Source organism: Bufo bufo, chromosome 3, assembly GCF_905171765.1.
Source record: "Bufo bufo chromosome 3, aBufBuf1.1, whole genome shotgun sequence".
NCBI classification, from domain to species: Eukaryota; Metazoa; Chordata; class Amphibia; order Anura; family Bufonidae; genus Bufo; species Bufo bufo.
In genome coordinates, this window is record NC_053391.1 from 1,375,765 (window position 1) to 1,393,226 (window position 17,462).

Sequence of the window (17,462 nt, forward strand, 5' to 3'; positions counted from 1 at the left end):
TCTGTATATTACACCCTCTCTCTGTATATTATCTCCTCTCTCTGTATATTATCTCCTCTCTCTGTATATTATCTCCTCTCTCTGTATATTATCTCCTCTCTCTGTATATTATCTCCTCTCTCTGTATATTACACCCTCTCTCTGTATATTATCTCCTCTCTCTGTATATTATCTCCTCTCTCTGTATATTATCTCCTCTCTCTGTATATTATATCCTCTCTCTGTATATTATACCCTCTCTCTGTATATTATACCCTCTCTCTGTATATTATCTCCTCTCTCTGTATATTACACCCTCTCTCTGTATATTATATCCTCTCTCTGTATATTACACCCTCTCTGTTTATTATCTCCTCTCTCTGTATATTATACCCTCTCTCTGTATATTATACCCTCTCTCTGTATATTATCTCCTCTCTCTGTATATTATCTCCTCTCTCTGTATATTATCTCCTCTCTCTGTATATTATACCCTCTCTCTGTATATTATCTCCTCTCTCTGTATATTATCTCCTCTCTCTGTATATTACACCCTCTCTCTGTATATTATCTCCTCTCTCTGTATATTATCTCCTCTCTCTGTATATTATCTCCTCTCTCTGTATATTATCTCCTCTCTCTGTATATTATCTCCTCTCTCTGTATATTATCTCCTCTCTCTGTATATTATCTCCTCTCTCTGTATATTATACCCTCTCTCTGTATATTATACCCTCTCTCTGTATATTACACCCTCTCTGTATATTATATCCTCTCTCTGTATATTACACCCTCTCTCTGTATATTATCTCCTCTCTCTGTATATTATACCCTCTCTCTGTATATTACACCCTCTCTCTGTATATTATCTCTTCTCTCTGTATATTATCTCCTCTCTCTGTATATTATCTCCTCTCTCTGTATATTATACCCTCTCTCTGTATATTATATCCTCTCTCTGTATATTATACCCTCTCTCTGTATATTATACCCTCTCTCTGTATATTATCTCCTCTCTCTGTATATTATCTCCTCTCTCTGTATATTATCTCCTCTCTCTGTATATTATACCCTCTCTCTGTATATTATACCCTCTCTGTATATTATCTCCTCTCTCTGTATATTATCTCCTCTCTCTGTATATTATACCCTCTCTCTGTATATTATATCCTCTCTCTGTATATTATCTCCTCTCTCTGTATATTACACCCTCTCTCTGTATATTATATCCTCTCTCTGTATATTATCTCCTCTCTCTGTATATTACACCCTCTCTGTTTATTATCTCCTCTCTCTGTATATTACACCCTCTCTCTGTATATTATCTCCTCTCTCTGTATATTACACCCTCTCTCTGTATATTATCTCTTCTCTCTGTATATTATCTCCTCTCTCTGTATATTATCTCCTCTCTCTGTATATTATCTCCTCTCTCTGTATATTATCTCCTCTCTCTGTATATTACACCCTCTCTCTGTATATTATCTCCTCTCTCTGTATATTATCTCCTCTCTCTGTATATTATCTCCTCTCTCTGTATATTATACCCTCTCTCTGTATATTATATCCTCTCTCTGTATATTATACCCTCTCTCTGTATATTATACCCTCTCTCTGTATATTATCTCCTCTCTCTGTATATTATCTCCTCTCTCTGTATATTATCTCCTCTCTCTGTATATTATACCCTCTCTCTGTATATTATACCCTCTCTCTGTATATTATATCCTCTCTCTGTATATTATCTCCTCTCTCTGTATATTACACCCTCTCTCTGTATATTATATCCTCTCTCTGTATATTATCTCCTCTCTCTGTATATTACACCCTCTCTGTTTATTATCTCCTCTCTCTGTATATTATACCCTCTCTCTGTATATTATCTCCTCTCTCTGTATATTATCTCCTCTCTGTATATTATCTCCTCTCTCTGTATATTATCTCCTCTCTCTGTATATTATACCCTCTCTCTGTATATTATACCCTCTCTCTGTATATTATCTCCTCTCTCTGTATATTATACCCTCTCTCTGTATATTATACCCTCTCTCTGTATATTATCTCCTCTCTCTGTATATTACATCCTCTCTCTGTATATTACACCCTCTCTCTGTATATTAGACCCTCTCTCTGTATATTATCCCCTCTCTCTGTATATTATCTCCTCTCTCTGTATATTATATCCTCTCTCTGTATATTATCTCCTCTCTCTGTATATTATCTCCTCTCTGTATATTATACCCTCTCTCTGTATATTATCTCCTCTCTCTGTATATTATCTCCTCTCTCTGTATATTACACCCTCTCTCTGTATATTATCTCCTCTCTCTGTATATTATCTCCTCTCTCTGTTTATTATCTCCTCTCTCTGTATATTATCTCCTCTCTCTGTTTATTATCTCCTCTCTCTGTATATTATATCCTCTCTCTGTATATTATCTCCTCTCTCTGTATATTATCTCCTCTCTCTGTATATTATCTCCTCTCTCTGTATATTACACCCTCTCTCTGTATATTACACCCTCTCTCTGTATATTATCTCCTCTCTCTGTATATTATCGCCTCTCTCTGTATATTATCTCCTCTCTCTGTATATTATCTCCTCTCTCTGTATATTACACCCTCTCTCTGTATAATATATCCTCTCTCTGTATATTATACCCTCTCTCTGTATATTATATCCTCTCTCTGTATATTATACCCTCTCTCTGTATATTATACCCTCTCTCTGTATATTATCTCCTCTCTCTGTATATTATCTCCTCTCTCTGTATATCACACCCTCTCTCTGTATATCATACCCTCTCTCTGTATATTATCTCCTCTCTGTATATTATCCCCTCTCTCTGTATATTACATCCTCTCTCTGTATATTACACCCTCTCTCTGTATATTACACCCTCTCTCTGTATATTATCCCCTCTCTCTGTATATTATCTCCTCTCTCTGTATATTATATCCTCTCTCTGTATATTATCTCCTCTCTCTGTTTATTATCTCCTCTCTCTGTATATTATACCCTCTCTCTGTATATTATATCCTCTCTCTGTATATTATCTCCTCTCTCTGTATATTATCTCCTCTCTCTGTATATTATCTCCTCTCTCTGTATATTACACCCTCTCTCTGTATATTATACCCTCTCTCTGTATATTACACCCTCTCTCTGTATATTATCTCCTCTCTCTGTATATTATCTCCTCTCTCTGTATATTATCTCCTCTCTCTGTATATTACACCCTCTCTCTGTATATTATCTCCTCTCTCTGTATATTATCTCCTCTCTCTGTATATTACACCCTCTCTCTGTATAATATATCCTCTCTCTGTATATTATACCCTCTCTCTGTATATTATATCCTCTCTCTGTATATTATACCCTCTCTCTGTATATTATACCCTCTCTCTGTATATTATCTCCTCTCTCTGTATATTATCTCCTCTCTCTGTATATCACACCCTCTCTCTGTATATCATACCCTCTCTCTGTATATTATCTCCTCTCTGTATATTACACCCTCTCTCTGTATATTACACCCTCTCTCTGTATATTATACCCTCTCTCTGTATATTACACCCTCTCTCTGTATATTATACCCTCTCTCTGTATATTATCTCCTCTCTGTATATTATCTCCTCTCTCTGTATATTATCTCCTCTCTCTGTATATTACACCCTCTCTCTGTATATTATACCCTCTCTCTGTATATTACACCCTCTCTCTGTATATTATCTCCTCTATCTGTATATTACACCCTCTCTCTGTATATTATATCCTCTCTCTGTATATTATCTCCTCTCTCTGTATATTATCTCCTCTCTCTGTATATTATCTCCTCTCTGTATATTACACCCTCTCTCTGTATATTACACCCTCTCTCTGTATATTACACCCTCTCTCTGTATATTATCTCCTCTCTCTGTATATTACACCCTCTCTCTGTATATTACACCCTCTCTCTGTATATTATATCCTCTCTCTGTATATTATCTCCTCTCTCTGTATATTATCTCCTCTCTCTGTATATTATACCCTCTCTCTGTATATTATACCCTCTCTCTGTATATTATACCCTCTCTCTGTATATTATCTCCTCTCTCTGTATATTATCTCCTCTCTCTGTATATTACACCCTCTCTCTGTATATTATCTCCTCTCTCTGTATATTATCTCCTCTCTCTGTATATTATATCCTCTCTCTGTATATTATCTCCTCTCTCTGTATATTATCTCCTCTCTCTGTATATTACACCCTCTCTCTGTATATTATCTCCTCTCTCTGTATATTATCTCCTCTCTCTGTATATTATACCCTCTCTCTGTATATTATACCCTCTCTCTGTATATTACACCCTCTCTCTGTATATTATCTCCTCTCTCTGTATATTATCTCCTCACTCTGTATATTATACCCTCTCTCTGTATATTATACCCTCTCTCTGTATATTATCTCCTCTCTCTGTATATTATATCCTCTCTCTGTATATTACACCCTCTCTCTGTATATTATCTCCTCTCTCTGTATATTATCTCCTCTCTCTGTATATTACACCCTCTCTCTGTATATTATCTCCTCTCTCTGTATATTATATCCTCTCTCTGTATATTATCTCCTCTCTCTGTATATTATATCCTCTCTCTGTATATTATCTCCTCTCTCTGTATATTATACCATCTCTCTGTATATTATCTCCTCTCTTTGTATATTATCTCCTCTCTCTGTATATTATACCCTCTCTCTGTATATTATACCCTCTCTCTGTATATTATCTCCTCTCTGTATATTATCTCCTCTCTCTGTATATTATACCCTCTCTCTGTATATTATACCCTCTCTCTGTATATTATACCCTCTCTCTGTATATTATCTCCTCTCTCTGTATATTATCTCCTCTCTCTGTATATTATCTCCTCTCTCTGTATATTATCTCCTCTCTCTGTATATTATCTCCTCTCTCTGTATATTATCTCCTCTCTCTGTATATTATCTCCTCTCTCTGTATATTACATCCTCTCTCTGTATATTATCTCCTCTCTCTGTATATTACACCCTCTCTCTGTATATTATCTCCTCTCTCTGTATATTATCTCCTCTCTCTGTATATTATCTCCTCTCTCTGTATATTATCTCCTCTCTCTGTATATTATACCCTCTCTCTGTATATTATACCCTCTCTCTGTATATTATCTCCTCTCTCTGTATATTATCTCTTCTCTCTGTATATTATCTCCTCTTTCTGTATATTACACCCTCTCTCTGTATATTATACCCTCTCTCTGTATATTATACCCTCTCTCTGTATATTATACCCTCTCTCTGTATATTACCTCCTCTCTCTGTATATTATCTCCTCTCTCTGTATATTATCTCCTCTCTCTGTATATTATACCCTCTCTCTGTATATTATCTCCTCTCTGTATATTACACCCTCTCTCTGTATATTATCTCCTCTCTCTGTATATTATCTCCTCTCTCTGTATATTACACCCTCTCTCTGTATATTATCTCCTCTCTCTGTATATTATCTCCTCTCTGTATAATATCTCCTCTCTCTGTATATTACACCCTCTCTCTGTATATTACACCCTCTCTCTGTATATTATCTCCTCTCTCTGTATATTATCTCCTCTCTCTGTATATTATCTCCTCTCTCTGTATATTACACCCTCTCTCTGTATATTACACCCTCTCTCTGTATATTACACCCTCTCTCTGTATATTATCTCCTCTCTCTGTATATTATCTCCTCTCTCTGTATATTATCTCCTCTCTCTGTATATTACACCCTCTCTCTGTATATTATCTCCTCTCTCTGTATATTATCTCCTCTCTCTGTATATTATACCCTCTCTCTGTATATTACACCCTCTCTCTGTATATTATCTCCTCTCTCTGTATATTATACCCTCTCTCTGTATATTATCTCCTCTCTCTGTATATTATACCCTCTCTCTGTATATTATCTCCTCTCTCTGTATATTATCTCCTCTCTCTGTATATTATACCCTCTCTCTGTATATTATACCCTCTCTCTGTATATTATACCCTCTCTCTGTATATTATCTCCTCTCTCTGTATATTATCTCCTCTCTCTGTATATTATCTCCTCTCTCTGTATATTACACCCTCTCTCTGTATATTATCTCCTCTCTCTGTATATTATACCCTCTCTCTGTATATTATCTCCTCTCTCTGTATATTATACCCTCTCTCTGTATATTATACCCTCTCTGTATATTATCTCCTCTCTGTATATTATCTCCTCTCTCTGTATATTATCTCCTCTCTCTGTATATTATCTCCTCTCTCTGTATATTATACCCTCTCTCTGTATATTATACCCTCTCTGTATATTATCTCCTCTCTGTATATTATCTCCTCTCTCTGTATATTATACCCTCTCTCTGTATATTATCTCCTCTCTCTGTATATTATACCCTCTCTCTGTATATTATCCCCTCTCTCTGTATATTATCTCCTCTCTCTGTATATTATCTCCTCTCTCTGTATATTATCTCCTCTCTCTGTATATTATCTCCTCTCTCTGTATATTATCTCCTCTCTCTGTATATTATCTCCTCTCTCTGTATATTACACCCTCTCTCTGTATATTATCTCCTCTCTCTGTATATTATCTCCTCTCTCTGTATATTATATCCTCTCTCTGTATATTATCTCCTCTCTCTGTATATTATATCCTCTCTCTGTATATTATCTCCTATCTCTGTATATTATCTCCTCTCTCTGTATATTACACCCTCTCTCTGTATATTATCTCCTCTCTCTGTATATTATCTCCTCTCTCTGTATATTATCTCCTCTCTCTGTATATTATCCCCTCTCTCTGTATATTATCTCCTCTCTCTGTATATTACACCCTCTCTCTGTATATTATCTCCTCTCTCTGTCTATTCCCGGTATCTCTCATTTGGTCGCCCGGGTCTTTTCCGGTAGTAGGCGGGGTCTCTTCCGGTAGTAGGCGGGGTCTCGTCTCCCTGTTGGTGGGCGGGTCTCTTCTCTGGAGGCCCCCGCCTTTCCCCGCCCCCTCCTCCTGAGCTGTCTTAGCTCCGCCTGTTCCGCCGCAGTGTCAGGTGATGGAGGAGCCGGCGGCCGCTGAGTGTCGGGTCCTTTCCATCCAGAGCCATGTCGTGCGGGGATATGTGGGCAACAAGGCGGCGTCCTTCCCGCTCCAGGTACCGGAATCCGGGGAGGAAGTGGTGTGAATGGAGAAGAGGGGGCGCGGGTGAGCGACAGGGGGAAGAGGGGGCGAAGGGGAGAAGAGGGGGCGAAGGGGAGAAGAGGGGGCGCGAGTGAGCGAAGGGGAGAAGAGGGGGCGAAGGGGAGAAGAGGGGGCGAAGGGGAGAAGAGGGAGCGAAGGGGAGAAGAGGGAGCGAAGGGGAGAAGAGGGAGCGATGGTGAGCGAAGGGGAGAAGAGGGGGCGCGGGTGAGCGAAGGGGAGAAGAGGGGGCGATGGTGAGCGACGGGGAGAAGAGGGGGCGCGGGTGAGCGAAGGGGAGAAGAGGGGGCGCGGGTGAGCGAAGGGGAGAAGAGGGGGCGCGGGTGAGCGAAGGGGAGAAGAGGGGGCGCGGGTGAGCGAAGGGGAGAAGAGGGGGCGCGGGGGGCGAAGGGGAGAAGAGGGGGAGAAGAGGGGGTGAGGGACGGGGAGAAGAGGGGGCGAAGGGGAGAAGAGGGGGCGCGAGTGAGCGAAGGGGAGAAGAGGGGGCGAAGGGGAGAAGAGGGGGCGAAGGGGAGAAGAGGGGGCGAAGGGGAGAAGAGGGAGCGAAGGGGAGAAGACGGAGCGAAGGGGAGAAGAGGGAGCGAAGGGGAGAAAAGGGAGCGATGGTGAGCGAAGGGGAGAAGAGGGGGCGAAGGGGAGAAGAGGGGGCGAAGGGGAGAAGAGGGGGCGAAGGGGAGAAGAGGGGGCGAAGGGGAGAAGAGGGAGCGAAGGGGAGAAGAGGGAGCGAAGGGGAGAAGAGGGAGCGAAGGGGAGAAGAGGGAGCGATGGTGAGCGAAGGGGAGAAGAGGGGGCGCGGGTGAGCGAAGGGGAGAAGAGGGGGCGATGGTGAGCGACGGGGAGAAGAGGGGGCGCGGGTGAGCGAAGGGGAGAAGAGGGGGCGCGGGTGAGCGAAGGGGAGAAGAGGGGGCGCGGGTGAGCGAAGGGGAGAAGAGGGGGCGCGGGGGCGAAGGGGAGAAGAGGGGGTGAGGGACGGGGAGAAGAGGGGGCGAAGGGGAGAAGAGGGGGCGCGAGTGAGCGAAGGGGAGAAGAGGGGGCGAAGGGGAGAAGAGGGGGCGAAGGGGAGAAGAGGGGGCGAAGGGGAGAAGAGGGGGCGAAGGGGAGAAGAGGGGGTGAAGGGGAGAAGACGGAGCGAAGGGGAGAAGAGGGAGCGAAGGGGAGAAAAGAGAGCGATGGTGAGCGAAGGGGAGAAGAGGGGGCGAAGGGGAGAAGAGGGGGCGCGGGTGAGCGAAGGGGAGAAGAGGGGGCGAAGGGGAGAAGAGGGGGCGATGGTGAGCGACGGGGAGAAGAGGGGGCGCGGGTGAGCGAAGGGGAGAAGAGGGGGCGCGGGTGAGCGAAGGGGAGAAGAGGGGGCGCGGGGGGCGAAGGGGAGAAGAGGGGGCGCGGGGGGCGAAGGGGAGAAGAGGGGGCGAAGGGGAGAAGAGGGGGTGCGGGTGAGGGACGGGGAGAAGAGGGGGCGAAGGGGAGAAGAGGGGGCGCGGGTGAGCGAAGGGGAGAAGAGGGGGCGAAGGGGAGAAGAGGGGGCGATGGTGAGCGACGGGGAGAAGAGGGGGCGCGGGTGAGCGAAGGGGAGAAGAGGGGGCGCGGGTGAGCGAAGGGGAGAAGAGGGGGCGCGTGGGGCGAAGGGGAGAAGAGGGGGCGAAGGGGAGAAGAGGGGGTGCGGGTGAGGGACGGGGAGAAGAGGGGGCGAAGGGGAGAAGAGGGGGCGATGGTGAGCGAAGGGGAGAAGCGGGGGAGCGAAGGGGAGAAGTGGGGGCGATGGTGTGAGCGAAGGGGAGAAGAGGGGGCGCGGGTGAGCGAAGGGGAGAAGAGGGGGCGCGGGTGAGCGAAGGGGAGAAGAGGGGGCTCGGGTGAGGGACGGGGAGAGGTGGGGGCGCGTCGTTGAGATGTAAAATGTGGTGAATGTCGGTAATTTCCTTGTTCGGTTCAGGACGTGGAGATGGTTGAGTTGTGGTCGAAGCTCCGATGTCTCGTCTCCAGTTATAATGGTCCCAGTTTCTCCCAGTTCTATCCCATCCTGATCTCTCATTGGTGTTGTGTCAGAGGGATGATATCACACTCCTTACATAAGGGCTGTAAACGCTCTGTGCTCCGCGTATCCCCGCCGTCTCCACGCCACCATGTATGAGGTGGATGGTGGTGTTGACGTACAGATACGGACAGACCACGTTTTGCTCGCAACATTTTTTGCTGCTTTATTGAACAGTTTCATTTCCAATCTGCAAAAAAAAAAAACAGGGATCGGATGCAGAAGAAGGATGCGCTGGTGGCGCTGGTGTGTACGGGGCCCGGCGCTGGTGTGTACGGGGCCCGGCGCTGGTGTGTACGGGGCCCGGCGCTGGTGTGTACGGGGCCCGGCGCTGGTGGAGAAGGCATGGTCTTGCATTAAGGTCTTGATGAGGTCCAGACCTGGACAGAGGCTCCAGGAATTCCTCGCCTCTGGAGGAGTCGGATTGAGCTTTGACCCGTCTCTGGGGCGACTCATGTGACTCTTCCCGCCTGAGCCGTTACCTCACACGCCTCCTGCAGAGGTGAAGGCAGTGACCTTTTCTCCACCTTCAGACCTCCTTTGGAGGGGGTGACTTGGAAGGATTCCATTGCATCTTGAGAGAACTTGGTCCTGGTGCCATGGTGTGGACATCTGCAGCTCCGCTCAGGGTCTAATGTACATAGTCCTTAGGAAGTATTACAGCTTCGTTACGGTGGACTAGCTCAGGCTGGGACATCTGCTCTCCAGCTTGTGAGGGTCCTTGAGGTAAAGGTCTTATATAAAAGGGGTGGTGGTCTCACCTGAGGCTCTGGTGACGTCAGTGTCAGGAGCGAATACCACCCCACAAATAGTGGAGCGTAAGTACTAAGCTCCAGTCCTTCTGTGATGATGACCTCCACTGGAGTCTTCTTTTGGTGATATGTCCCTGAATTTTGGCGTTCTGTTCCGCTCCATTCCTGTCGCCGCGGTGATTGTTATTTACAGTGTTATTAGATTTTTCTACCGCATATGATTTATAAAACCGTTTTAATGAACTCGCGACCTGAGTATGAAGCTTTGTGCGCAGCAGGAGAGGATTAGAAGATCCCTGGAATGTGAGGTCCGGACCGTGAGGAGACGGTGACGTCTCCGGTGCGCCATCGTCCCTTCTCATGTGTGACGGTGACGTCTCCGGTGCGCCATTGGCCCTTCTCATGTGTGACGGTGACGTCTCCGGTGCGCCGTCGGCCCTTCTCATGTGTGACGGTGACGTCTCCGGTGCGCCGTCGGCCCTTCTCATGTGTGACGGTGACGTCTCTGGTGCGCCGTCGGCCCTTCTCTTGTGTGACGGTGACGTCTCCGGTGCGCCGTCGGTCCTTCTCATGTGTGACGGTGACGTCTCTGGTGCGCCGTCGGCCCTTCTCATGTGTGACGGTGACGTCTCCGGTGCGCCGTCGGCCCTTCTCTTGTGTGACAGTGACGTCTCTGGTGCGCCGTCGGCCCTTCTCATGTGTGACGGTGACGTCTCTGGTGCGCCGTCGGCCCTTCTCTTGTGTGACGGTGACGTCTCTGGTGCGCCGTCGGCCCTTCTCATGTGTGACGGTGACGTCTCCGGTGCGCCGTCGGCCCTTCTCTTGTGTGACGGTGACGTCTCCGGTGCGCCGTCGGCCCTTCTCTTGTGTGACGGTGACGTCTCCGGTGCGCCGTCGGCCCTTCTCTTGTGTGACGGTGACGTCTCCGGTGCGCCGTCGGCCCTTCTCTTGTGTGACGGTGACGTCTCCGGTGCGCCGTCGGCCCTTCTCATGTGTGACGGTGACGTCTCTGGTGCGCCGTCGGCCCTTCTCATGTGTGACGGTGACGTCTCTGGTGCGCCGTCGGCCCTTCTCATGTGTGACGGTGACGTCTCCGGTGCGCCGTCGGCCCTTCTCATGTGTGACGGTGACGTCTCCGGTGCGCTGTCGGCCCTTCTCTTGTGTGACGGTGACGTCTCTGGTGCGCCGTCGGCCCTTCTCATGTGTGACGGTGACGTCTTCTGCCTCATGTGTTTCCTTGCAATGTCAATATACCGTATTTTGTGGCCTCACATAATGATTGTTTCTCTGATGCCAAAATCTGAACTTTCTGACAAACGTCAATCGTACCTGGCGTTTAGACTTTTTTTTTTGTATGTCCGGTGACCTGTAGACCTAATTCCAAATGTGGATTCATTTTGGACAATATTTATTTTTAGAATTTTTTTATGCTGTTACTTGTAGTACACCAGATTAACGTCTTTAATCTTTCAGCGTCGCGGTCAGGTCACCACGAGTTTTGACTCTTGTCACGAGCCGCTCTCAGTGCTGGACTTCTCGGAAGCCACGTTGTAGATGATTGCTTCTTCTGTTCTACCTGCGCTCACGGTTGGTTGCGTCAGATCTGTGATTTTCCTGTTTATCATTAACCGATTCTGCAATCTTCGATCTCGACTCTTTGCTGCGTCCGCTGTTCAGTTACCTTTGTGCAGCGTTGGCAGAGATTAGTAACTTCACCCTTATCACTCAGGGTCTTACACCCAGCTCTGCTACACTTATCTATTGACCTGGCTTAGGCAGAGTTGACATCTCTGGTAACCTGATCCGGCAGAGAACAGTCGGCCAGAGTTCACCGGGTCCAGCATTGCTGGTTACTACCATTCACCGCTGGACCCTATAGACTATAAAGCGATCCAGCAAGGGTCTGGCCTCCTTCCAGCATGAGGATCGGTTTTTGTCTGGCCAGAACCCGGCACTCTTGCTGAAAAGCAGATGGATCCCCTTATAGCCGATTGGATCCGACGGTGAATGGCAGTATCTGGCAAGGTCAGATCCGGTGAACTCTGGTAACCTCATTCAACAGGCGCCGGGGATGTGAACTGAGCCTAACACAAAATTGTTAGACTTTCACCAAATGTGCAATATTTCCCAGTTTTCCCTTTTCCGTACTGAGTGACTCCCGTTTACAGTCTACTTTCCCTCTCTCATTCTGCATAGAAACTGACACAGAGAACGTTCTACTCCTTATATAAGATGAGAGCAGACACCATGGAGCATTCCAGGTGCCTCTATAGGAGAGGGATGATGTAATACCCAGAGAATGTTCTACTCCTTATATAAGATGAGAGCACAGTCATGGAGCATTCCAGGTGCCCCTATAGGAGAGGGATGATGTAATACCCAGAGAATGTTCTACTCCTTATATAAGATGAGAGCACAGTCATGGAGCATTCCAGGTGCCCCTATAGGAGAGGGATGATGTAATACCCAGAGAACGTTCTACTCCTTATATAAGATGAGAGCACAGTCATGGAGCATTCCAGGTGCCCCTATAGGAGAGGGATGATGTAATACCCAGAGAACGTTCTACTCCTTATATAAGATGAGAGCACAGTCATGGAGCATTCTAGGTGCCCCTATAGGAGAGGGATGATGTAATACCCAGAGAACGTTCTACTCCTTATATAAGATGAGAGCAGACACCATGGAGCATTCCAGGTGCCCCTATAGGAGAGGGATGATGTAATACCCAGAGAACGTTCTACTCCTTATATAAGATGAGAGCACAGTCATGGAGCATTCCAGGTGCCCCTATAGGAGAGGGATGATGTAATACCCAGAGAACGTTCTACTCCTTATATAAGATGAGAGCACAGTCATGGAGCATTCCAGGTGCCCCTATAGGAGAGGGATGATGTAATACCCAGAGAACGTTCTACTCCTTATATAAGATGAGAGCACAGTCATGGAGCATTCTAGGTGCCCCTATAGGAGAGGGATGATGTAATACCCAGAGAACGTTCTACTCCTTATATAAGATGAGAGCACAGTCATGGAGCATTCTAGGTGCCCCTATAGGAGAGGGATGATGTAATACCCAGAGAACGTTCTACTCCTTATATAAGATGAGAGCACAGTCATGGAGCATTCTAGGTGCCCCTATAGGAGAGGGATGATGTAATACCCAGAGAATGTTCTACTCCTTATATAAGATGAGAGCACAGTCATGGAGCATTCCAGGTGCCCCTATAGGAGAGGGATGATGTAATACCCAGAGAACGTTCTACTCCTTATATAAGATGAGAGCACAGTCATGGAGCATTCCAGGTGCCCCTATAGGAGAGGGATGATGTAATACCCAGAGAACGTTCTACTCCTTATATAAGATGAGAGCACAGTCATGGAGCATTCTAGGTGCCCCTATAGGAGAGGGATGATGTAATACCCAGAGAACGTTCTACTCCTTATATAAGATGAGAGCACAGTCATGGAGCATTCCAGGTGCCCCTATAGGAGAGGGATGATGTAATACCCAGAGAACGTTCTACTCCTTATATAAGATGAGAGCACAGTCATGGAGCATTCTAGGTGCCCCTATAGGAGAGGGATGATGTAATACCCAGAGAACGTTCTACTCCTTATATAAGATGAGAGCAGACACCATGGAGCATTCCAGGTGCCCCTATAGGAGAGGGATGATGTAATACCCAGAGAACGTTCTACTCCTTATATAAGATGAGAGCACAGTCATGGAGCATTCCAGGTGCCCCTATAGGAGAGGGATGATGTAATACCCAGAGAACGTTCTACTCCTTATATAAGATGAGAGCACAGTCATGGAGCATTCTAGGTGCCCCTATAGGAGAGGGATGATGTAATACCCAGAGAACGTTCTACTCCTTATATAAGATGAGAGCACAGTCATGGAGCATTCTAGGTGCCCCTATAGGAGAGGGATGATGTAATACCCAGAGAACGTTCTACTCCTTATATAAGATGAGAGCAGACACCATGGAGCATTCCAGGTGCCCCTATAGGAGAGGGATGATGTAATACCCAGAGAACGTTCTACTCCTTATATAAGATGAGAGCACAGTCATGGAGCATTCCAGGTGCCCCTATAGGAGAGGGATGATGTAATACCCAGAGAATGTTCTACTCCTTATATAAGATGAGAGCACAGTCATGGAGCATTCCAGGTGCCCCTATAGGAGAGGGATGATGTAATACCCAGAGAACGTTCTACTCCTTATATAAGATGAGAGCACAGTCATGGAGCATTCTAGGTGCCCCTATAGGAGAGGGATGATGTAATACCCAGAGAACGTTCTACTCCTTATATAAGATGAGAGCACAGTCATGGAGCATTCTAGGTGCCCCTATAGGAGAGGGATGATGTAATACCCAGAGAACGTTCTACTCCTTATATAAGATGAGAGCACAGTCATGGAGACTTCCAGGTGCCCCTATAGGAGAGGGATGATGTAATACCCAGAGAACGTTCTACTCCTTATATAAGATGAGAGCACAGTCATGGAGCATTCTAGGTGCCCCTATAGGAGAGGGATGATGTAATACCCAGAGAACATTCTACTCCTTATATAAGATGAGAGCAGACACCATGGAGCATTCCAGGTGCCCCTATAGGAGAGGGATGATGTAATACCCAGAGAACGTTCTACTCCTTATATAAGATGAGAGCACAGTCATGGAGCATTCCAGGTGCCCCTATAGGAGAGGGATGATGTAATACCCAGAGAACGTTCTACTCCTTATATAAGATGAGAGCACAGTCATGGAGCATTCTAGGTGCCCCTATAGGAGAGGGATGATGTAATACCCAGAGAACGTTCTACTCCTTATATAAGATGAGAGCACAGTCATGGAGCATTCTAGGTGCCCCTATAGGAGAGGGATGATGTAATACCCAGAGAACGTTCTACTCCTTATATAAGATGAGAGCACAGTCATGGAGACTTCCAGGTGCCCCTATAGGAGAGGGATGATGTAATACCCAGAGAACGTTCTACTCCTTATATAAGATGAGAGCACAGTCATGGAGCATTCTAGGTGCCCCTATAGGAGAGGGATGATGTAATACCCAGAGAACGTTCTACTCCTTATATAAGATGAGAGCAGACACCATGGAGCATTCCAGGTGCCCCTATAGGAGAGGGATGATGTAATACCCAGAGAACGTTCTACTCCTTATATAAGATGAGAGCACAGTCATGGAGCATTCCAGGTGCCCCTATAGGAGAGGGATGATGTAATACCCAGAGAACGTTCTACTCCTTATATAAGATGAGAGCAGACACCATGGAGCATTCCAGGTGCCCCTATAGGAGAGGGATGATGTAATACCAAGAGAACGCTCTACTCCTTATATAAGATGAGAGCACAGTCATGGAGCATTCCAGGTGCCCCTATAGTAGAGGGATGATGTAATACCCAGAGAACGTTCTACTCCTTATATAAGATGAGAGCAGACACCGTGGAGCACGTTATACTTGGGCGACTTTCACATTAGCGCTGTTATTGCTGTTATAGGAATAGAAAAACAAGAATAACAGAAGTGCCGGAGCCTAACAGATCCCACTGAGTATAACGGGATTTATTAGGTTTCCATTTTGGAGAATGTTTTTTGGAGAAAGCCCTGCAGGCGGAACTTTACTCGCCACTATTTTTGACGGAAGCCTGAGCGAAGCCGTACATAAGCTGAGAGCACACGGCACGGAGCACACGCCAAGGGGGCTCACCATCTTTCTGCTCGTTCTCTATACTGTATATATCAGCGTGATGTGAAATGTATGGTTACGTTTATATGAATACTATATCACATCATATTTACCAGGAGATGAGGGGGTGCAGATGAGTGAGAGGGTGTGTGAAGGTGGTCCGGGTGACTGACTGTATATTAGGTGGTGCAGATGACTGTTCAGGGTCAACCACTCCCCACCTTCTCTCTAATGTCCCGTCTGATGTTGATCTCCTCTACCCCTCTCTTTCCTCTCTGCCTGAGGTTGGTCTGCCCTCTCTGTCACTCATCCCCATCTGAGGTTGGCTTTCACCCTCTCTCTCCCCCCTTCACGTGAGGTCAGCTTTCACCCTCTGCTAGAGGTCATTCTACAGCCTCTCTCTCCCCTTTACCTGAGTTCAACTTTCAATCTATCTCTGCTCCCCTCCAAAAGTCAATTTCCACCCTCTCTGTTTTCTCAGCCTGAGGTTCGTTGCCCCCTGTGTCTCCTCGTAGCCTGAGGTTGGTCTGCCCCCTCTGTCTCTTCTATGCCTGAATTCAGTCTTCGGCATCTTCCTCCTCACTGCATATCGTCGGCCTTCACCCACTCTCTCCTCCCTGCCTGAGGTCGGCCTTTGCCTCCTCTCTCTCCTCCCTGCCTGAGGTCGGCCTTTGCCTCCTCTCTCTCTCCTCCCTGCCTGAGGTCGGCCTTTGCCTCCTCTCTCTCTCCTCCCTGCCTGAGGTCGGCCTTTGCCTCCTCTCTCTCTCCTCCCTGCCTGAGGTCGGCCTTTGCCTCCTCTCTCTCTCCTCCCTGCCTGAGGTCGGCCTTTGCCTCCTCTCTCTCTCCTCCCTGCCTGAGGTCGGCCTTTGCCCTCTCTCTCTCCTCTCCGCTTGAGGTCGGCCTTCGCGCTCTCTCTCTCGCTCTCTCTCGCGCTCTCTCTCTCTCTCTCTCTCTCTCTCTCTCTCTCTCTCTCTCTCTCTCTCTCTCTCTCTCTCTCTCTCCTCCCTGCCTGAGGTCGGCCTTTGCCCTCTCTCTCTCTCTCTCTCTCTCTCTCTCTCTCTCTCTCTCTCTCTCTCTCTCTCTCTCTCTCTCTCTCTCTCTCTCTCTCTCTCTCTCTCTCTCTCTCTCTCTCTCTCTCTCCTCCCTGCCTGAGGTCGGCCTTTGCCCTCTCTCTCTCCTCTCGAGGTCGGCCTTCGCGCTCTCTCTCTCGCTCTCTCTCGCTCTCTCTCTCTCTCTCTCTCTCTCTCTCTCTCTCTCTCTCTCTCTCTCTCTCTCTCTACTCCTTATATAAGATGAGAGCACAGTCATGGAGACTTCCAGGTGCCCCTATAGGAGAGGGATGATGTAATACCCAGAGAACGTTCTACTCCTTATATAAGATGAGAGCACAGTCATGGAGCATTCTAGGTGCCCCTATAGGAGAGGGATGATGTAATACCCAGAGAACGTTCTACTCCTTATATAAGATGATAGCAGACACCATGGAGCATTCCAGGTGCCCCTATAGGAGAGGGATGATGTAATACCCAGAGAACGTTCTACTCCTTATATAAGATGAGAGCACAGTCATGGAGCATTCCAGGTGCCCCTATAGGAGAGGGATGATGTAATACCCAGAGAACGTTCTACTCCTTATATAAGATGAGAGCAGACACCATGGAGCATTCCAGGTGCCCCTATAGGAGAGGGATGATGTAATACCAAGAGAACGCTCTACTCCTTATATAAGATGAGAGCACAGTCATGGAG

The 17,462-nt window shown here is 46.6% G+C and overlaps 1 protein-coding gene across 1 annotated transcript in view; it reads left to right on the forward strand.

Moving 5' to 3' along the window:
* The first annotated feature begins 7,032 nt into the window (after window positions 1-7,032).
* Window positions 7,033-17,462, forward strand: part of PDXK (pyridoxal kinase) — a 39,746-nt gene continuing 29,316 nt past the window's right edge. The window contains exon 1 of the mRNA XM_040422747.1: window positions 7,033-7,174. Coding sequence (XP_040278681.1) covers window positions 7,076-7,174 — 99 coding nt within the window. The 5' untranslated portion in view covers window positions 7,033-7,075. The remainder of the gene's footprint in view (window positions 7,175-17,462) is intronic.